General features: G+C 48.2%; 7 protein-coding genes across 7 annotated transcripts; 3 read left to right on the forward strand and 4 right to left on the reverse strand.

The window, feature by feature from the left end:
- Positions 1-3812: 3812 nt before the first annotated feature.
- Positions 3813-5154, forward strand: KD926_009696 (uncharacterized protein; the record flags this gene model as incomplete). The annotated part of the gene is made up of 4 exons (XM_053095735.1): positions 3813-3988; positions 4072-4728; positions 4799-4897; positions 5067-5154. 4 exons carry the CDS (start codon positions 3813-3815, stop codon positions 5152-5154), a joined length of 1020 nt encoding a protein of 339 aa, XP_052960263.1.
- Positions 5155-7381: 2227 nt separating this feature from the next.
- On the forward strand, positions 7382-8054 carry KD926_009697 (Short-chain dehydrogenase/reductase SDR; the record flags this gene model as incomplete). Its single annotated transcript, XM_053095736.1, has 2 exons — positions 7382-7454; positions 7552-8054. 2 exons carry the CDS (start codon positions 7382-7384, stop codon positions 8052-8054), a joined length of 576 nt encoding a protein of 191 aa, XP_052960264.1.
- Positions 8055-10806: 2752 nt separating this feature from the next.
- KD926_009698 (uncharacterized protein) lies at positions 10807-11298 on the reverse strand (the record flags this gene model as incomplete). Its single annotated transcript, XM_053095737.1, has 1 exon — positions 10807-11298. One exon carries the CDS (start codon positions 11296-11298, stop codon positions 10807-10809), a length of 492 nt encoding a protein of 163 aa, XP_052960265.1.
- Positions 11299-13392: 2094 nt separating this feature from the next.
- Positions 13393-15906, reverse strand: KD926_009699 (putative nucleosome remodeling complex ATPase subunit (Snf2h); the record flags this gene model as incomplete). The annotated part of the gene is made up of 7 exons (XM_053095738.1): positions 13393-13407; positions 13458-13577; positions 13984-14283; positions 14342-14828; positions 14940-15046; positions 15096-15231; positions 15644-15906. 7 exons carry the CDS (start codon positions 15904-15906, stop codon positions 13393-13395), a joined length of 1428 nt encoding a protein of 475 aa, XP_052960266.1.
- Positions 15907-17071: 1165 nt separating this feature from the next.
- On the forward strand, positions 17072-17944 carry KD926_009700 (RNase P/RNase MRP complex subunit; the record flags this gene model as incomplete). The annotated part of the gene is made up of 2 exons (XM_053095739.1): positions 17072-17642; positions 17733-17944. The coding sequence occupies 2 exons, from the start codon at positions 17072-17074 to the stop codon at positions 17942-17944; spliced, it is 783 nt and encodes a 260-aa protein (XP_052960267.1).
- Positions 17945-18780: 836 nt separating this feature from the next.
- Positions 18781-19689, reverse strand: KD926_009701 (tRNA splicing endonuclease subunit SEN34; the record flags this gene model as incomplete). Its single annotated transcript, XM_053095740.1, has 1 exon — positions 18781-19689. One exon carries the CDS (start codon positions 19687-19689, stop codon positions 18781-18783), a length of 909 nt encoding a protein of 302 aa, XP_052960268.1.
- An 889-nt stretch (positions 19690-20578) lies between these two features.
- KD926_009702 (elongator complex protein 4) lies at positions 20579-21823 on the reverse strand (the record flags this gene model as incomplete). The annotated part of the gene is made up of 1 exon (XM_053095741.1): positions 20579-21823. The coding sequence occupies one exon, from the start codon at positions 21821-21823 to the stop codon at positions 20579-20581; it is 1245 nt and encodes a 414-aa protein (XP_052960269.1).
- Between the last annotated feature and the right edge of the window lie 223 nt (positions 21824-22046).

Genomic DNA, 22046 nt, shown 5'->3' on the forward strand with positions numbered 1-22046 from the left:
AAACCCCACAGTGGAACTCCCTTAAAGGTAAAGGATTTGACAATCGTCACGACTAAGAACGTTCGGGTAGGAGTTCAAACCTTTCCGTCCGACATCTGCAGCGTCGTTGACACCTGGCAGATTCTGAGTCCCCAGTGCTGGAAAACGCAAACTAATGCCGGAGATCGGGACGCTCGGTTCCGTGAACTTTACTATACATACGATACACAGTAGGGACTGGGAAAGGGTCCGAGTCTGCGTCTGCGTCTGCGTCTGCGTCTGCGTCTGCCTACACAGTGTTTGTTGACTCTGACGACATCTGCCCTCGGCACCTCAGGCACTGACCACCCTGGCTTTTGGTTTTTACTTCTTACTTTTTTTTTTTGCGTTGGTAGCGACTCTACCGGTGGGGATTGACGGGCTGGTTCTCATTTCCCTCGATTCTGTCTGGTGATTTTGTTGCTTCACTCCCGGTCTAGATCGACTAAGGTACTGGATGGGGTAAATCCGGCACCCAAAGAACCCGATCGTCGCGCTACAGGGACTATAATTTACGAAGATAATACCTAACCGTTCCATTCTGCCTCCTGGTCAACCGTTACCTACACAGGCTTATTACTGTCTGAATTATCGCCTCACCTTGGTCAGGGGTACGCAGTGCAACAACCGCCCCATGCAGTGGTCGAAATAGCAATCATAATAATCCTACTACTACTAACAGCGCTAACCACGCAAGATACCAGAACCGGACCTCCCAACAGCGCAGCAACCAGTGGGGACGAAAGAGGGGAAAGGGCGTCAAACGAAAGCCGGTAGGTAGAATTTCTCCGACTCTCTCGTCAGCCTGCATGAGACGGGCGACTCTAGAACGAAGCATCGAATTTCTGTCGGGTCTGGCTGGGCGCTTGTACTTTTGCACTTATGTACGAGGGAGGGGAAGGTGTAATAATAATCATAATCATAATTAGGAAAAATCATCCAGTAGTCAGAGTCATACAGTAGAAAACAGAAAAGAAAATACGATCGCGGTGACGGTGGGAATCTGCAACCCGTCCTGCATGAAGCCGTTGCGGTTTCTCCGGGTGGTTGCGTGGTTGAGCTGCTCTGCTTTTCCTTGCTTTTTTTTCTCGTTTCTATTCTTTTTATTCCTTTTTCCTCCTTCGTGTCGTGCATCGTGCATGGCCTGGACTAACCACGTCGCGTTTTAGTCGCGTCCGGCGCCAGTGCGGTGTACGCCCTTTGATTGAGGGAGAAAAAGGAGTTGGAAGCCAGGTATTAAGGGACGAGTTTATTGGGGGGTGATCAAGTATCATACGAGGCACACGGCTGAAGCCATTCCTGCTAGTTGTCAATAGAGACTGGGGAGAAGCACCGGTGCCGTGATGGTCAGGAGTAAATCCACCGAAGTGGAAATGCGCCCCCCTCCCCCTTCACTCCCTTGCTCCCGGCCGCCATGCCGGTAACGTCTCCCAACGCGTGGTCGAGAATCAAGCCATGCATCCATGCATCCCTTCGCTGGCAGTTACCCGTTGGATCATACCTATCCATGGGTATCCAGCCCCCCGCCCCCCGGGGTTGCCGAATCCAGGATGCTAATGCTACTTTCATCCCTCAGGAAGGCCCCCCGGGCTAACCCGTCGTTAGTGTCTACTTTATGTGCTAATGTGGTCGGCTACGGTAAGGTAGCATTGACCCTTTTGGCTCCTTCCTTCTCTTTCTTGTTTTATGATTGTATGGATGACTGGAATCCGGATTTTTAGGGAGGAGAATCCCAGGAAACGGCACTGCAGGATGGTCTATCCGGACCCGTCTTTTCGTTGTGTTATGCTCAGGGTCATGAACCCCGCGGACCATCATCTGATGAAGTGTCGATCGGTCGAGGACTGGCTGCCCGACAAACGGTGATCTAACGATGACCTCGTACGAGCCGGGGGGAGAAGACCGTTTGCCTGAATCATCGCGAATGAGGAACATCTCGATCGCCTGCACGATCCATGCCAAAGCCGAGTCAAATACCGCTACTCGGTACGTTTTTCATGACATACATACATACATACTGTACGTACAGGTAATTCCCTAATCGACAGGGATTCCATCTGCAGACTAAATTAGCGACGTCCACCCATGTAGGTCCCGGTCCCAGCGGTGCTGGACCGGGATAAGAACACCAACCGAGTGTTCTTCAGTCCCCAACGTGGATGGACTGCTCCGTCTGAAAGGGGTCAAGACCGTCAGTCAGGCGTCAAGTCAATATGAATTGAATTCTGACGAGAGCTGAGATTGAAACTCCCGGACGATCGAGGGGACGGGCGGCTGCCAAAAGGACTAAAGTTCGGCGGACCAAGGCTGGTCCCATTCTGGCATCGGCGGTGCTTCCGGAGTGGGACAACTCAACTCTTAGTCCCGTCGCATCGGTTCGCCTAACTCCACCGGTATTTTGGATTTCATAAGTGGTTTTAGTTTTTACCCATCGCCTTGGTCGGTATTACACTGAGTACACTGAGTACACTGAGTATTCATAATTCATATTGCATATGGAATATACTCAGGAATAATATTATGACTTATGATAATAATCACTTTGGCGTCCCCACCCCGAGGTATGGAAGACTGGAAGCCGTCACTCGTTCCGCACGGATCGTTCCATGCGCTTCCCACGGTACGGGTGGAATGTCATTTTATCATTTATTTATTCAGGAAGTCTAATTATCCTGCGGCTAATTTTACCTGCCCTCATTATTTCACTGATTTCACTTTAAAACATTCCTGGAAGCCGAAGGATTCGGACCCGGTTGTCCTCGAAGGAATTTGAAGAAACCTCTTAATAATGTCGGTGAATATTCCATCGAGGCAGATACTCTGTACGAAATACTGGATGATGATTTCTTTCATCCCGGTTGTCTGTCCCCTTAATTCGAATAGTATCGGTCTCTCCAACCGGGATTATTTAATACCAGCGCAACTGTACTCGGTACTCCATATTATTTAACCAGAGTTAATCGGAAATCAAAAATCAAATCAAATGAAATAATTGAAAAAGACCCATGTGCCACTCCCTTTAGCATTACCCACCACCCCCCTCTCTTGCTCGTCCGGTTCCCCCCAGAAAGCCTAATCGACTTCTATTTATCGCGGGCCTCGCGCTGTCGCCCCGTCCACCAGGTCTGTGTCCTCTTTCTTTCTTCCTCTTTCTTTCTCGCCTCCTCTCGCCTCTCGACCCAAGGGACTGGTTTGAAGCAGTCGCCCGCAGCAGTTGATCCTTCAGTGGAGACCGACAGTGATCTGACCGCCAGTCCACCAATCAGCCGGAGCCCACCCACTCTGACGGGTTCCCTGCGTGTTGCGGTTTTAATTTTCTTGCTTTGGCTCTCACCTTCTCGCTGGGTTGCAGGTCCCAACTCTCTGGTTTCGGGGTACTTCCCGTGCGACCTGCCTATACCCTGACGAACTATAACTGCCCGCCCCGTCTTCTCTTCTTTCTTCTCATTTCGTGCCCAACTCTTTTGTCGGTGGGTTCTCTGCTTCATCGGTCCTCGCCATTTACACCAATTATCGATCCTCCGTATATCCGATCTCGAGTCCCTTAGGCGCCACCATTCCCCAAAATTCCCGATACGCACCCCCCAGCGATTAATATGAACAAATCGCTATAACGTACCAACGTACCGTGGACCGCCCATATTCGAATCTATCTTGTTCTGCTCTAGGAGACAAGCACGTCGTTCTATCGAAAATTCCTCCGAACGCCACAACCACTTATTATCGCTCGTCCTTACGCCTTTCCGCAAATCGGTTTTATTCGGCTCTAAACGCAGCAGGGCTCGCAAGGAAACATGTCTACTGCGGTCGAATCCAACCCGCCCGGCGAGGCCAAGCCGGAGGGTCTATCGAAATATATTAAGCGCATGAGAACGGTCTTTCGGAGAAGTTCGACCGCAAAATCGGGTTCTGGTGCTGCGTCGAACATGGAGGGAAAGGCCGAATCTAGAGAGGCTGAACAAATTGCGGGGTAGGTTTTTTCCAAAGGCATCATGATTGATATGACACTTTTCTCGGGACAGTCTAGCTCACCATCTTATTCTCTCCGTCTAGACCTACCGCAGCCGCAGCCCCCAAGCCCACCCCGGCTACTACTACTACCCCGGCCCCTAAACCAACCACGATCGCAACGTCCCCCGCCGACCAACCCATCGTCGTCTCCCACTGGAGCGCCATCCAGGAAGCGCGCACCCGCGCCCTCTTCGCGAAACACGGCCTCTCCCTGGCCGACGACGACGACTGGAAACCCACCGACACTTCGGTCGAGCGCGTCGCGAAACCCATCCGCATGCGTGTGCGCCGGAGCTGCCACCGCTGCCAGACGCCCTTCGGATCTGACAGAGTCTGCGTCAACTGCCAGCACACTCGGTGCAAGAGCTGCCCGCGCCACCCGTCTCCCAGGCGCAAGGAGGACCCGGAGACCGCGTTCCGGAACCTCATGGCGCAGAAGGGCAAGGGCGTTGCCGGTAATGCGCCGGTCCCGCAGCAGCAGCATGGTAACCCGTCGCGCCCGAAGCAGATTAACGATGGTAATCGCAACGAGTACGTGTTGAGAATTCCGTCGCGGACTGGCGGCCAGGACTTGGTTCGGAAGCCGGTAATGCAGCGCGTGCGACGCACTTGTCATCGCTGCGATAAGCTGTTCGTCGCGGGTTCCAAGCAATGCTCCGGGTGTGACCATGTTCGGTGCAAGAAGTGTCCTAGGGATCCGTATGTCGCTCATCCCCTGCCATCTCATCCTCAAAGTTTACCGAGGCAAGTAAACTAACACATCTCCCAGGCCCAAACCAGACAAATATCCTGAAGGCTACCCCGGCGACGTCGAACCACCCGTGGAACTACCCCCGCGGACATGGAAAAAAGTGCGCCGCAGAGTCAGGTACACCTGTCACCAGTGTTCGACCGTATACCGGTCTGGACAGGATATCTGCGGCAATTGTGGACAGGAGAGATGCGCTGAGACTATACGTGAGCCGTACGTTGGCCTTTACTTTCATACTCCAGATCAATGATTTATAACTTTGCATACTAACCATATTATCTCACAGACCCAAGCGCGTCAAACCGGAACCGGACCCAGAGATATTCAAAAAGGTCGAAGAACGACTGGCGAGTTTGAGACTTGCAACGGAATAGCCGGTCTCGAGTTGAGGGTGCGATTCGCCTCGTGCTTCTTGCTGGTTAGGTAGATTTATTCTCACCTGACATTTCTTTTTGCGCTTGAATGTTGGTGATGATTTGGGCGGATATTGATTACTATATATAAGCGCGGTGATTCTTTCATTCATTACTCACCGTTTCATTTTATGATCACTCACTCGTTCTTGCAGTATATGTAAATGTGTAGGTGTAGGTGTAGGTATACATGTAGTACAGTACAGGTAGTCTTCAGCGCTTGTTCAAGACTGAGTTCGAATTACTATACATATACTACTGAATATAAAAAGGGACCCTTCCTTGCCCACTGACCACCTACACATCTCACATCTAGGTATCTACGGAGTGCGGATCCTCCATGCCAAATACCTACCCCCTAATTACGGAATATGTATATCGTAGGAAGTTCGAAACCAGAACTAGAAAGCAATAAATAAACTCCCTCCTACTCCATATAGAGTAGTGCTCCGTCCTCCCAAGTGGATAAAAATATTAATATAAATTAAAGTCTAACACATGGCAGTGGCACAGCGTGGCATAGCGTGTAATGTGGACACCAGAGTCTAGACAACAATGGACATGTCCAGGACCCGAACCCGAATCGCCGGGTCGGCGGAGACTCGGATCCGGGAGGATGTGGATGGGGATGTGGATAGTAGATACGGTACTGGACTGAACTGGACTAGCTGGATTTCTGATTCCTGATTTCTCCGTAAATAGACGGAGGAATAGTAATACTAATTTCTTGTTGCTTTTTTGGGGTTGTACTCCGGTGGTTGAGTTACATGACTAGTGGTTACAGTAGTCTGGGTTGGTGTTTTGTGTAACTACTAACTAGGTACCGAAGATATAGTTGACTTGGTGTGCTTGGGGAAAGGGGGTTTGGGTTTGGGTTCTGAATCTATCCTCGTACATACTATTTTATTCTCAATCTCTTTGCCTTATATTCTTGTTTTGTTGTCCTTTTTTTCTTCTCTCTTTTGTTAGTGGACGTTGTACAGTACTCTGAACTAGGTGTTTGATTTAGCTGTAAACTGTAATCTCAGTTTCTGAGAATTTATGATCAAAGCATGGAAATGCCGTTGAATGAACAGAATTGAAAAACATGTGCTACCGGAGTGCACGACATCCGAATCAATAAGTAGGAAATTCCAGATTCAAAACAACCTTTGAAATCTCAGAGACTGGAATACTTGTGCCTTTTATTGACGCAGCGTCTTTTTCTTAGAATCTGGCAGTCTTGTACAAACAAGTCAAAAGGAGGTATATTTCTACGTACCTCAAAGTAATCAACTTCCTCAAATTGACATAGTAATAATGATCCATGTTTCAGCCTAGGATGCAGAACACAGCCTATGGCAAACTATGAATATTGATTAAACTCTGAGCAGATGCTTATACCGGCCACTTCATCGGAAACCCATTATGCTGGCACCATATGCCCTTTCTCAATACTTCTCATGAGCCTATAATTCTCTAATGGTGGGTGGTAATTTGCTGCTGAGCGTCTACGCGCCTGCTTTGCTGTTATGCTGGAATAAAGAGTCGGTTCCATCTGGTGATAGTAGAATAGCTGGCTTACCAATGACTGGAGCTCACGTACTATCAAGCTAGCATGCTGTCCAGACTCGTCTCATTTTGTTCGTTCTTCTAAGATCTATGAGCTCCAATTTGAACTTTTCTTAGAGAAACGCGCGGATAGCAGCGAAGGCGGACAGCTTATGTCCGAGACTGCAATGGTCCTTGTCATTGTTGGCGCTTGACTGGTCAAGACACTAAACTGATCAAGCAGGAAAACCCCGCAAAATGCTCTAGAAACAATTTCTAACTTTTCAATAGGCAACCAACTCCTAAAACTAAAGAGCAAAGTCTATCTATCGCTACGGTGATTAACCTTCATGTCCGAGGCAGCTATCCCGCGCTAATCCTGTTACGGAGTAGCGCGGTCCGAAACATCCAGCCAATCAGCAGCTCTCCATTCCGACGCATCCAATCCAATGATCCATGGAGCCCTAACAAGTCCTTCGTGAAAGCCATATTTTGGAACACGCCGATTGGAAATCAGGCTGCTGGTCTGCGCAATTCTCCATGGAAAGCTATTCAAGCAGCCGTGGTTCTGGGCAAGTAGGTTTGTATTCTGCAAGCTTTTTTCGCCCTTGATCTGGTGGCTTCTTACTCGAAATCATTCTTTATACTATCTACCACGATGACCGGTCTATCATTTGACCCTGCAAATGACGCCCCTGATGTGGAAGGGAAGGTTATCTTCATTACAGGAGGTAAGTACAAACAGCCTATACAATCTCGAATAATTCCAATCCCAAACGCCATTCCCGCCTCTGACCTCTAACCATGACACTTGCTAATCCCTCCCAGGAACTGCAGGCCTCGGCGCAGAGACAGCCCTCCACCTAGCTTCCAAAAAGTTATCTCACATCTACATCAGCGGCCGCAACGCCAAATCCGCCACCTCTATCAGCGAGAAAGTGCAAAAGACCAACCCCAGCACAGCCATCACCTTCATATCCTGCGACCTAACCGACCTCTCCTCGGTGCAATCTGCCGCCCAGAACTTCCTCGCCCAGGAATCTCGTCTCGACATCCTGATCTGCAATGCCGGAATCATGGCCACGCCGCCCTGTACCAGCAAAGACGGCTACGAGATCCAGTTCGCAACGAACCATCTGGGTAATGCACTTCTCATCAACTCCTTCCTGCCTGTTCTGCGCTCAACAGCCTCAGCCTCAGCCTTTAGCAAGACTACTAACACCAGCATTAAACCCCGAATCATCCTCCTCACGTCCACGGGCTACCTCCTCCACCCCCTCTCCGGCATCAACTTCGACACCATACGAACCCCCAAGAAAACTTCTTTCTAATCCTCAACCCCTGGATCCGCTACGGCCAAAGCAAGCTCGCCAAAATCCTCTACGCGAAAGAACTAGCCCGCCGCTTCCCCGAGATCACAACAGTAGCGATCCATCCGGGCGTAGTAGGCACAGATCTCATTTTTTCCATGTCCTGGGGCCATAGGGCGTTTGTGTACACCACCACGCTGGGACGGTATCTGAAGCCGGAACAGGGGGCTTGGAACTCGGTGTGGGCTGCGTCGGTGGAGGAGGGGAAGTTACAGAGTGGGGGGGGGTTTATGTGCCGGTTGGGAAGGAGGAGAGGGTTTGGAGGTGGGCTAGGGATGGGGTGCTGGGGAGGAGGTTGTGGGTGTGGATGGAGGAGGTGATTAAGAAGTTTTTGTAGGTAGATGGGTTTATGGGTTGATGGCTGGGTAATGAGTGGGTGGTGCTGTATGTTTGTTTGTATTTCATTGGTGAGGTTTAATGTTTTTTGCTTTAGAATGTGATTTAATTTAGAACCTGTTTGATTTAGCAAAAAAATACTTGTTCTAGCGTTGAGTGCATATTTTCCATCAAGCTATTTATTGTATAGAATGAAACTTTTAAGCCATTCCCTTCAGTTGATGCTTTGGCTGGTGACTCATTTTCCCTCACTCCGTATAGTTGGGATATCCAACAACTCTGGTTATGAGAGAGGGTCTCTTCTGTATCGACTCTATCTGTACATGAAATGCAAGAGACAAATGGTATATGAATATAAGACTAGTTCTTCGAGGGCAAAATAGGCAAAACCCGAAGAATTTAAAGATTAAGGCCAAGCAGAAGCAAGCAAAATCTTAACATTTATCATGAAGTTCATTGTCCACGGATCTTATTTGTGCGTTTCAATGCCTGAAGTACGAGCTGACAATGATTCGCCAGATCTCAGCATCTTCATGACCATTTTTATAGGTATGGGCACTTTACAAGACAGATCTCTGTCTTTTTACACCTATCGAATACTATCAATGAATCTTCTCATTCAGAAATTAAACCGGACTACAGAATATAGCTTTGATGAACAGAGTGGCCGCCCTGTAGCAAAAATATGCACATTCAAAAATATTATCATGATGATCACTATAATCATAATCATAAATAGATTCATAATTTATTCATAATGAGAATCATCGTTGTAATAATAGTAGTACCTAAAATTAACACACCTTACATACAAGAAATGCTCCGTAATACACTGACCTAATCAATACAATTCCAAACATAAGCTACAATTCACGACCAATACTGCGTATACACCTTCTCCAATACGGAGTACATTTCCCGTCAATATTTTCTAAGTACATCGCCAAGAAACCAACAGACCAACGCCTCTATTCCGTTGTTAGTCTCTTGCCTATTATGGTACTCTCTCCGATTATCCATGGATGATGGGTGGATCCGATTCGGACTTTCTCCGGTGGATTTCCCCTGCCTTGTACAATAGCATTTTATGTTGGTTTGGGATGTAAGGTGTCACAGGGACTATGGCCATGAACGAATATGCATACAGAGAAGGTGCATACTGTGTTGTGTAACTGTGATGCTCGTGGCAATCTATACATGGACAGATTGGTTTTTTTTTTGATCATGTTGGCGAGCGCAACATGCTGGATTTGTACATAGACTGGCTAACTAGTCCATATGTATGTACATAAGTACAGTACAATGCATACACATGTTATATATCTGTAACTGGGATGATAATCCGGCTACATGCATGCAGCCAAGCCTCCAGATATACAGAACAAATAGAGACAATGCAATACTCTCCTCATCTTCCTAATCAAGTGTCAGAACGTGAACATAAAACCCAAGATTTTAAAACAATTCAATTACCTAAACGGCTGTAAAAAGTACCATTTCAAAGCAAGAATGTCGTCATTCCGCGTCCTCCCTATCATCATCGAAGACCAGAAATAGATAGTCACCGATAACCCATCTCGTGCCACTGCATATGATATACTATGCATGAGGAAGAAAATAGCAAGAGGATCCAGCCACTGAATAGATACTCCGTACCAACGGTGTATATCTTATCCATGCATATCGCTGGTCAAGGGCCAATATCCGACGCAAGTCGTGCCGTGGGACGTATCCGCCTACCCACTTTCCGGTCCGGTCCGTGGCCCGCCCGTCCTGGTGCCTTGGTTCATGGTTGTATGGAAGGCTGTTGATATTTTATTCGGATTATACTTACTTGCTGGGTTTTATGAATGGGGTTATGGAGGTTAGCGAGTTCGGAATTATTGCCGATAATTATGATTGAAGTTGTATTTGATGCGGGTTGGGTTAAGACGAGAAGATGAGTACGTCATTGGTATTGATGGAGTTTATGGTCTACACAATCAATGAATGTTGTTGAGATAGACTCTTTGGGTTTCTTTTGTACGACTGTTTAACGTGTTTGGACATAATATTTCGTGTTTTTGATATTGTATGTATTTTCCACAGAATATCATTCAGCAATCTTTTCTGGCTTCCAGTTCAGTAGAAGTATAGGCTCCGGAGACTTTGACAATACAACAGCTTATTGTTTGCTCGTAAATTGGCCTCTGAGAATCATAATAAGAGAATCAATACGGATGCTCTCAACAGGATCAATCTGAGCATTGTACTGTTCAGGAAAGTCTTCTCGGCCACACAGCCCCATTTCCCCGGACATTGACCTCACAACCTCAAATAACCCCCAACGTAGCCCATTTCAAACTTGACCTAAGAAAAAGACTTACTCCTGATCCTCCTACTCCTCCTCATCGTCATCGCCATCCTCCACATTAAACGTAAACCACTGCGCACCGACCTCCTCCGCCGGCTCTGCCAGATGCAAAACATCACCCGCCTCAAGCACCCAGTCTTCCTGCCCCTCCCCAAAGTCCACCCCGACCATGAACGCCTCATTCTCGAAATCAGGCTTATACGCTGTAAAGGAAGTTCCGTTCTCGGCCAGCACGCATCCGGTCTCTCCCAGGCTGCATTGAATGTATTTTTCTGTCTGGACGTGCTGGATTAGGACTTCGGTGTCAGAGTTCTCCTCGGGAAGCTGAAATTGCCATTCTTCTTGCTCGGCGGAGATCTCTCTGGGGCCGTAGAAGACGATGGATGAAGTTTCGGTGTCACTGGATGCATCTGGGGCAGCACGGTAGTTGGTATTGCGAACGCCGAGACGGAGGGTGTCTGAGTAGGCCTGGCCGGTGAGGGCAGCGAGGAGGGTGATTGCGAGGGTGGCTTTCATTGTGGATGGCCTTGGATGAGGCTTGATGCTTTTAGTCAAAGTGAGGATTTGTGATAACGTGCTGGTTTCCAGGTCTGAGATTTTGAGTTTGAAGATCTTCGATATGAAGAGTAAGTGGATGATATTTATGTTCTATTGACTTTGAACAGCATTCTTCATATGCAAATGAAATCAGCTGGAATGTCTCTAGCTATATGAGGTTTGTGGGAGCTTGAGCAGTGATTACACTGAGGCTGGTTTTGGTCTCCTTGCGTGTTCCTGTTTCGTCCCTAGCTTGCATGTTTGAAGGGCCTGACCTTTCAATGTGAGACAGCAGCCACGTCTAAATGGGTAATTTTAATCTAGCTAAGAGTCCTCAACTCTTCTCAATTGTTCGAAAGGCCCTTAAGTCCTGATAGCCTGGGAGTCATCAGAAATGAACGTTATGATTTAGCACAGCATGGTGGAAGCTAGATAAGGAATTCCATTCAGGAACTTGCCATCCACGTGCTGTATGCTCTACAAGTTTGAATGAGGAATATCTGAGTCCATGCAAGGGGCTAAGGTCAATGAAATCAAGCAAGGTGGTGACAGGCAGCGGTTCGGAATGCTCTAGCCTGTCGCCTTCTGGGGCTCTCATTTTGCCGTTAGATTTAGAGTGACGCTGCAACGAGCTGAAGAGACTTTAGGAACGAGACATCTTTTTTTGGTAGTTTTCTGCAATGTTAATGCTCGTAGATTACTTAATCTAGAGCGCTATTGCACAAAGTTTCATAATTCTCTTTGTCACACATATAATCAGAACTTCATATCCTTCCCGAAAGAAGGTATTTATTGATCCCTGGGAAGCCCCCGAACAAAACCAATATACCTGTCTCAGCATCAGAACCGTGATGTTAGATGAGCTGTGGCATTTAACACAAGGCACATTAAGAACTAAAGTGAACTGTTCCCTTGCAGCAATTGAATCATGTTCCAGACCTTGCGCGCTTATGAAACAGACGTACACTGCAACGAGGGTAGCATTCTAGATATGTTTTAGTCAAAGACATTTAGTTAACTAACATGCAGACTCATATTACTAAAGGTCTGGAGCATTCTATTTCCCAAAGAGGAAGGTCCAAAGCGTGGTGCTGCTAATCCTCATGCGGTATAAAATGACACTAGTTCTTTAGCCAGAAAAACCCCTAATAATACGGCTAAAGTAGACCGACTTTCGTTGCACTTCCCTGGTGGATTTTAATCCTAGATGATTGATACCGGGGTGGCAATCCTGTAAAGGTCGCCAAAAGAGGTAAAATAAAAATCCAAGATAATAAATCCCTAAACCAACCAACAGCTCCCAGAAACCAACAACCCACAATCCTTGAGATCGGCTAGATAGAGAAGGATCTAGTCTACCCAGTTAATTCCTCGGCCCGTTGTCTCCGGTCCATCTTGGCTGGCCACGGTGACTACACCGAAGTTCTACCAAATCCCGAGATTACAGTGTCCAAGACGCTCGAGTCAAGAAGGCAGAAGGTGGAAGGCGAAAATCCTAGCAGGTAAGCCTGAGGCAACCGACTGTTCCGCCGCAGTGGATGCAATTGCTATTGGTCTACCCTCGGCCATCGTGCATCAGCGGCTAATGCGGGTTGCTGCGGTATTCGAATTATTCGTATGGTTGATGTCAGTGGCGTTGGATGTGTTTTCGTGTTCTGTTATGCATGGCGTTGAATTCTTTGGAATGAGTGAATTCAGACATGGATGTTGAAGTCCTATGGAAAATAAGTCAATGGACTGAAATATCTCGCTCGGCCTGGGTCTGTATTAGCTGTTACCTGTGCGTTTAATGCCCTGTTATGACCTTTTATGTAAGATTTCATCCTACTAGAGAAGATAGGCTGTTGGATTCATGCACATTGTTTCAAGCGAAATGCAATAGCATAAGCTCCAAGCTTTAATTTGAATAAGATTCCAACGAGACTAATCATGCAGAAATGATAGGATAACATGTGCAGGTCCTGACCTTATCCCTTAACAATGTCATCTCACCAAATGACCAACTCGTAACTCAACTTAAACTACGGAGTATCTGTCAATTCAAAATCATACCAAGACATCATCACTAAGGTACTATCCATATTGGTCCTGAATACAGTTAGCATTGCAAGTTGCGAGGGTTAAGGTGTAGCACGTACCATTTGAGCTTGCTGAGCTACCAGTGGCGTAAGCTCAAGGTCGTAAAGACCCAGCACATAATCGTATAAGCGGCTGGCGTCAGTCAGGAAGCATTTGTGTTCGATTGCATCGTCCGCTTGCTCGGAGCTTGATTTTGCCACAAGTCACGATCACTTGGTTCGGTCCCAATCCAAACAATCTTCACAGTAGGCTTTCTCGCAACTTGAACATGGGTACAATAGGCCTCCGGCCTGCGCTGCCTTTTTTTCGCATTCCCAACAAGAGTGATGAGGGCATACGATCCTGTTGATACTCCACTTGAGCCGATCTTCGAGACATTCCTCGTGGAATGCACGGGGTCAGATGACGCAGTCGATCGGGTTGGAGCCGCGACATGAGAAGCAGGTCTGGGGGCGTTAGCTAATCATTCCACGAAAATTGTGATACAGCGGAGGATTTTAAATGACCAAATTGATCAGTCATTCTTATACGGTGTTCGGTTTAAGAGGGTGGGGGAAAGTTTGATGATATGGTGATTTGACTTACGAGCTCGTGGGAGATTTTGGCAGTTGAACTGCGTCCTTCCTGCTTTTCGAAAGGTTTACCACCAGGAGACAGGGGTGCACTGTCGAGTATACTGTCTTTCGAGACCGCAAATCCATCGATCATGACCGTGCGCTCTTCTCCGATCCTTCTGGCAGCGCGAAAGAGATTCAGTGGGACAGTTTCTTTGTAAACCGAGAACGACCTGCCGCTGGTGTCCACAGTTTCACCATTAAAGTTGTTGGTTCCCACACGGGCAGATTTCTCTATCCATGCCCTTTCTTCATCCATTGTGATGACCGACTGCGAATGTTCGCTCTCATTCATAGCGCATAGCTCGACGAAGCTTTTCCAATCTTACATGCTTAAATCTTTCGGGTACAGAGGCTTGGCAGCGTTGGAAACCATGTCTCCAAAAAGGCCAGATAGAGTAGCGCAAAGTTGTCCAGCGAGTCTGGTGCTGAAATGCATCACCGAGTCCGATAGCCTTCACTGAGATAGAAGGCTCGAGCTCTGTGTTTCCTGTAATGGTTGCTGCTAGGTAAGCCTTCTTGACCAGGCGACGCGACATCTGCCCCTCGGTCGTGCCCTTCGCCTGAATGCAAAAAATCTCAACTGGCTGGGTTTGACCCATGCGGTGGACTCGTGATTCAGCTTGCTTCATCACCTGTGGATTCCAGTCTTCATCAAGAAACAGCACAGTCGACGCGCTGATAAGATTCAGACCTTCGCCTCCGGCACGGATGAAAACAAGAAATACCATGTACCGGGGATCTATTTGAAAGAGGTACATGGACAGGTTCCTCATGGCACTGGGTGTTCCTCCGTCGAGTCGGACGTGCTTCACACTTTGGTCGTTGGTCGTGACCATTGATAACACATCCTCGCAGAGGTTGAGGGATTGATCGAAACCCGAAAATCTGACTACTTTCTTTCGCTCCGTGACGACGAAATGCTACAGAATCTTCCGCAGAACGGCAAACTTTCCTGAGGCTTCGATGATGCGATTGCCTGGTTCATAATCATCCGGTATTGCGTCGTTCAAGAGATAAGGCTGAATCGAGCACTAGAAAGTTTAGAATTGCGACTGGAATTCTGACTTCGGACTGGCTTACCTTTCGCAATTTCATCAGGATGTTATCGAGAATTCGAACTTTTCGTTTCTCGGCTTTAGGCTCAGGCTGAGAGGAGGTTGCATCTGAGGCGCCACTTCCAAAGTCCTCCACAGAGTTATCCATTCTCTCGGCTGATCTTTGCGCATGTTTTGCAGAAATGAAGACTTCTCTTCCCCGTCAAGGAGAGCCTCGGCGCCGGTCAAGATCCTGAAGTACCATGAGTACTGCAAGGGCGACAACGGAACTGAAATAATAGTCTCCGTCTTTTGTGGGATATTCAAGTTCAGTCCCGGGGATTCCTTATCCCTGCGAAGCATTACAAGTTTCAGGAATTGCTTGACATCTTCAAGGAATGATCGATCGAAACGCCCGTCTTTTAGGGAGAAAGAGTCATCAAATATCTGTTCAGTTGATGGAACAAACACATCCAGATATAACCAGTTGAATATCGACCACAGTTCTTTGAGGTTTTTTTTGGATCGGAGTCCTAAGAAAGGAAGGTCTTGTCAGCATTTCCCCAGAAGCAAGATAGACTTAGAAGAACTCACCCCGTCAAGACTAGCTTGAAGTCTGTCCGCAGTCGAGCCAACATCTGAGCTCTTTTGCAATGCCCATTCTTGATTCTGTGTCCCTCGTCGAGCACCTCATACCTCCAGACAAAAGCACGCTGGAACCAAACAATATCGGAAATGAGAGTCTCGTAAGACGTGATCACAATGTCAGCCACAGAGGAACTACCCTTTCTGGAGATCTTCTCCCGTCTGATGGGAGCCTTGATCTTCTCTCTTTCTTCAACCGTACCATGCAGCATAGCATTCAGCCACACACAGAGACATAGGACGCTGTTGAAATAAGCTTTGACTTTCCCCAGACTCGTGTTGATTTAAGGTTGGATGCTACGAAACATTTCTTCAATTTTGTCTTAATCCTGACTGTGGTCACCAGATAGGTTCCCGAGAAGCTTGACCTTATTTCTAAGACTTTGTCTTTGAATAATTTTCTTTTCTGAATCAGGGTTCAATGTGTAAATTAGAGTTGTCTTTAAGATTAGCATTGTCTTGGTGTCAGTTTCCTGGCTGAGACAGGTGTTAGCTGAGTCAAAAGAAAAAGAAAAGAAAAAGAAAAGAAAAGAAAAGAAAAGAAAAGAAAAAGGCGAAACAGCCCATAGCAGCCTGCGCACTGCTGGAAAGTTTAACTGTCTTATTCAGCCCACTTTTTGGATATTAGCCATATATCCAGGGTGATTTGATTCGTTGCCTTGATTCAGTCTCCCATATCTGTAGCTGCCTTGCTCGATTGCTTGATGAACATGGTAAAGGATATCAAGAAGTTTAGCTGCATGCTCGGGACATTTTCCTGAAGGAAAACTAGGAGATATGGCCAGGGGGCTGATTGATTGACTTCGCGAATTTGGGAATCCCATTGAGGTTGGCCTCGATCATAGTGCTTCACCTGTTGGAAAGATATCGGTAATATTCTTCCACGAACATTGACTTTCAGTGATTCGATAAATAATACAGCGGAGTTTCTGAAATGACCAAGTCCATCAGTCTTTATTCATACGGCGTTCGATGTAAGAGGGTTGGGGAAAGTTGGACAACGGTTGGCTCTTGAGAAAAATATAAAGCGATTTTCCGGACATTTTATCTACGATATTATGATGCGCTACCTAATAATGTGCATTACTACTAATCTCGCATGCTCTTTTTAATAAATGAGAATAGGAAATGCCATCTTCTTTCCTCGTTTAGAGCTTTCAATCCTATTAACTGGCCGGCATTCTATCCTACCTGAGACATGGACCGGAAATTAGGGCACCCCGGCCATGTGATCCTTCCTTATCGCGATAACAAATTTCTCCAACTCCGACATCATCGCAATTCTCCCCTCTCCAGACAACCAACCCTCGTTCTTCCATCCCATATTCCATGTCCCTTTAACCCATAATTCCTTACTAACTACTCTGTCCCCTCAAAATGACCACCCCAACAACAACATCAACCACCCCCAAACCCCGCAAAACCCACATCGCCGAAACCCTCCTCTCCCGCGCGCACTCCCCAGACACAGCCTCCGACCTCTTCACCGACCGCATAAAACAAAAGCCCCTCTACCTACGCCCTACATCGCCCACCCCAGCCGACAACCGCAACCGCCGTCGCCACCACCGCCTCCGCAAGAAAGAGTACTTCCTGCGCAAACAGAAGCCGCGGGCGCTGTCGGCGCGCGAGAAGCGCGCATCAGGCGTCTTCGACCTTCCCGCGGAGGAGTGCAAACATGCGGTGTTCAAGGGTCTGCATGAGCTTTGGGTTGGGTATATGCAGGAGATATTGGATTTGAAGGAAGAAGGTGGTGGTGGTGCGAGGAGGGATACCGGGGCGGTTACGCCGCTGTCGCATGGGAGTAAGTTGGCGAGTGCGGATTTCCATGGCGCAGAGGTGCAGGTTGTTCGGAGTCGGAGTCAGGGGAGAGTGGGCATGAAGGGGATTGTGGTGAGGGATACGAAGTTTACGTTTGTGGTTGTTATGGAGGGGGATGTGGTGAAGAGTGAGTTTTCCCTGTTATTTTCTTTTCTTTCAGGGTGATTTGGATCTAGGAAATCTTGGGATATTAGGCTGACTAATGATCTATGTACAGCCATCCCTAAAGAACAGACGATATTTCGGTTTACAGTGCCGCTGCCTGAGTCGCGGTCCCAGAGTGGCTCCGCCGAATCCGACTCCCAAAAGGATGAACCCAGCGCCGAAAAGAAAGAGCTCACGTTCGAGTTGCACGGAAGCCAATTTCTGAACCGACCTGTCGATCGCGCAAACAAAAAGTTCAAATGGCGCAATGTAGAATATCTATAAGTGACTCACGATATTTCACCTTCATTTGCTTATTGGGTGATGGAAACTTCGCTATCCTTACGATGTTACAGAGACGAGTAGTCTCATTTTATCATTGAAAGAGGAACGGTATATGAGACCGCAGTCCTGAACCCGGTCTTTTCGAGGCGAGAGCTGAAATACTGATGGCGTATGCACTGAACAGAGCGCGCCTGGTCTAAATAAACCTTGAGCGCTGAGCGAAGTCGCACTGGCCGTGGCGACCTGTGCCTGAACAGCCTTTTTTTTACTAGAAACTCGCTTATTATCACCGGCAAGACAGCCTGATGGCCACTGGCAACAAACCAAATAGCATACTACATGCCTACCGCGCCATCGACGCTTCCTGCTTCAGCGGCTACTAATTTTGTGGATAATTTTCAAAATTTCCCTTAAACCATATGCAAATCGATAGGTCGTTCGTTGTATGTTCTAGATACAAAAATTTCTTCATGTTTGACGAGGAATGTCCGGCATGAGCTATTCTTCGTGTATTGCGGATGCCCACCGCCCGAAGTAGATGTCTGAGACAAATAGTTGCAAAGTCGAAGCAGACCAACCTAGCCACGCCGAGCCGAACTATATCCAATCCTGTGACTGGAAGCGACAGGGACCCTCGTAGGCGCCGGCGCTTGATGTTTCACGCGTGATAATCTCACCGAGAACCCTCGTGATGGTAACATATGCGTTTCGTCTCGATGACCCTTGACGCGAGTCCCTAAGGGAGTAGACCGTGGTAGGCGAAAGTTATGGATGACACACTCTAATAGAGTGGGAGGCTGCAGGTAACCCAAAATCAAGTATATCGTGGTCTCCTCTCACATTCCAGCCCACTCAAGACTGAAGGTCCTGACATTGTTACTCTCCCCATCAAGTGCATTATCCTTCTTCTCAGCACCTCCGATAAGGAACCCCTTCTTGACACCGGTACCCAAACGGCCACCAGCAACAAGGTCCATCAAGTCAAACTCCTTGTCCCATTCCGTGGAGACGACCAGGAAGTGGGAATGGAAGCGCAACGAATCACCCGGGTAGGCAAGGTACTGACAGCCGAATCGAAGACCCGGGGAGAGGAAGTAACCCTCCGAATGTAGGTGGGCAAACAAAGGATAGGACGAAGGCACTTGGGGAAGCGGCATCAAATGCTCGGCAGCCGGCTTCGACGGAAGCGGTGGGTAGGATGTCGCAGGAGTTATTCCCAAGGCAGATTCGGGAGTAGTTGAGACATTTGACGAGGTCTCACTAGCTTCGGACTTTTGATTATCGGCAAAGAAATCAACAATTGGCTCTTCAGATTTATCTCCGGCAGAAGCCTTCTCAGCTGCCTTCTTCGCCTTCTTAGCGGCTAATTTCTGCAGGGACTTTTCTCTGTGTTGTTCTTTGCGACTATTCTGCAGCTGCATGGCTTTGAGACCTTGGGATTCTAGATCATGCAGGTACTTTTTGCGGTCTTCCTCCATGAGGGCCTTCATTCCCTGTTTTTGAGCTTTTACCTCGTCTACAATGCAAGCTACACCTTTCTCCACCAGTAACCTTGCCTCCTCGGGCATCAGCTCCAGGGGTAACCCCAAGAAAACATTTTGCTGGGGGATCTGCGGCAGAGTACCGGACAGGACTCCGCAAACATGATGCTCCCGCCTCAAATACGTGACTGCATCAATGGAGAAGAGAAAGTATTTCCCGGCGATATACGAGATCGGAACAGGAAGGGAGGGCTCCGAATTCATTTTAAAGGAGACACGCGGTCAGAAAACTAGTGATAAATCTGTGTCCATGATCGACGTTAGCTTGAGCTTCACAAATGTAGCTTTAACATCAAGACCAAAGATATAATGCAAATCATTTTCAATACGTTTCTCAATCACGTATGCTCGTTATGGAGATATAAATGAGCTTCAGGGGATTGACAGATTATAGTAGTTATATAATCATGCAAGAACAGTTGGTGTATCAAGACAAGGAGAATTGCAAGCTTACCATTAAATACAAGGCGACAGCACAGAAAAAGTAATGCTCTGGATTGTCCAGCAAGCCGAGAGCTGAAGTCGAGTCGACTGAGGTGGGTGAAGGTGGAAAAGAAAGAGAAAATTCGGTGGGCGAAGCTGAAGAAAAAGAAGCCCTGGCGGGCCGGCGCTATGCCTCTTTGGGTGGGTCATCTGCACGGATCACCTGGCTGCCTGAGGCAACACAAGCGGAGCTACGGGAAGAAGACCGTCTAAACCTAGATGTTATTTCACACCTTCTATCTACTCCCAGCTCGACAGCAACCTTTGCAGCCGCGATGAACTTCTTTCTGTTGCTCTTTCTAGTGTTCTTTGCACCTCTCCTGTTATTCTTGGGTAGGTAGCTCTGACCCCCTCCAATACTCGTGAGTTTTTGGTTAACCCTGTCGACTACCTAGGGTGGCTGGCGTTCTCATCGTGTCTCGGAAGTCGGTTTCGCTCCCAATTCCCCAGACCCGGTTTCGACGCATACGGAAGGGATTACCTTCGCACGATGGCCTCGTCTGGGCCTGCGATGTCCGAACAAATCGAGCTCGAGAACCTGGTGGAATCTGACCGCGAAGAATGATCGATGTTCCTTTTTCTACATTCGTGATAGCGTTTCTTTTCCAATTCAGAACTCGAGATCCGCTTTTTTCGGCATTCCACCCGCCGCAGCTCCGTCTTGCGCTTCCTTGTCTCCTTCAGCCGGCGGTAAACTGAACGGTTTAACCTCGAACCTTTTCCTGCTCAGTGTAAACGCCCAATCCTGGCCAATGTTTTGATCACTGCCTCCGCCACGTTCATGTAGCACGGGCAACCGGTGTACCTTGAGCATGCCCTGCGGTGGTTCCTCATGCGCTGTCGCAGCCCCCGAACTAGCAAGGGCATCTGCCGAATGAGGGAAAGGGCACAACTCGATAACTCCGTCGCTCAATATTTCCGACCATCGGACGAGACCGGAAGACCGCGGGAACAAGGATAATGGGATTGTGATCATAGCTGTCGCGCGCACCATGGGTGAGCTCAACAGAGCCTTGAGCGAATGAAGGAAAGGCAAGAGATTCTCAGGCTGGCAGACTTCCGGCGGGTATATTGTGGGATTCAGCAAGGACGGTAGGATAATGCGGTGGACCGTGTTGGGCGGACTGTGAGCGATGGCAGCCTGTAGTCGCTTGTGGACTGAGACAAACAAGGGCTCATTCGACGGCGCTAGCGGGATATAGGTTATGTTTGTGATGCCCGGATGGGTTAAACGCTTGGTAAGATCGAAGGCGTGGCAAAATGCCGGCTGCTCGGTCGGATTCCCGTTCTGTGCTTGACTTTGATCCCCCGAGGGCGCAGCAGGGGCTGTTTCAGTTAAAACCATGGCATTTCGCCAAACCATTGGGATGATATGGTCCATACCTCTTGATCCGGCCACTCCGGCTCCAAATTCGCCCAATCGTTCATATCTCCAGGCAATCTTCATCCGTTCTCCTTTGCGCTTATCCTGCTTATCATCAGCGGCCTCTGCAGGCCCAATCAGACCCGGGAGACTTCTACCCCATTGCTCGGGCATTCCGACAACGTGAACTTTCTGATCCTGCACAACACCTTCCGCCGCATAATATCGTAGCAATGCGCCCGCAAAATCCGTAGTCCCGTTTTCCTCAATCAATAATGTCTTTCCTATCGGAAGTCCACCATGTCCAGCGAGGAGATTATCCAGCGACGGCGCGCCTGTGGAAGTAGTTGGTCGTCCATCATCGGGCGAGGGTCGAATACCGGGATTCGATTCCGGCGTCGTTGTAGCTTGTTGCGGAGGCGCGGCGGGGTTCTGACCAGACGCACGATCAGCGCCGGTCGATATACCTATATTTCTCTTGCGAAAGGACATACTGAAACTGTCGTTCAAGAATTGGAAAGGTGACCGTCTGGCGATACTTTTTGCCCTTTTTTTCCAGGATGTGCTGCGGGGCAGGTGGGCAGCGGACCTTTCCTCCGGGCGGCAGTAAAAGCGGCGGTGAGTCAAAAAGCAAGCAGAAAAAAAAGCTGCGGCTTTGTCTTTTCCGTTCCCCATTCCCAGCATCAATCAATCTCTTGTCCACCACCCTCGTCGA

This window comes from Aspergillus affinis (genome assembly GCF_023601865.1).
Source record: "Aspergillus affinis strain CMG 70 chromosome Unknown NODE_6_length_556011_cov_87_064024, whole genome shotgun sequence".
NCBI lineage: Eukaryota > Fungi > Ascomycota > Eurotiomycetes > Eurotiales > Aspergillaceae > Aspergillus > Aspergillus affinis.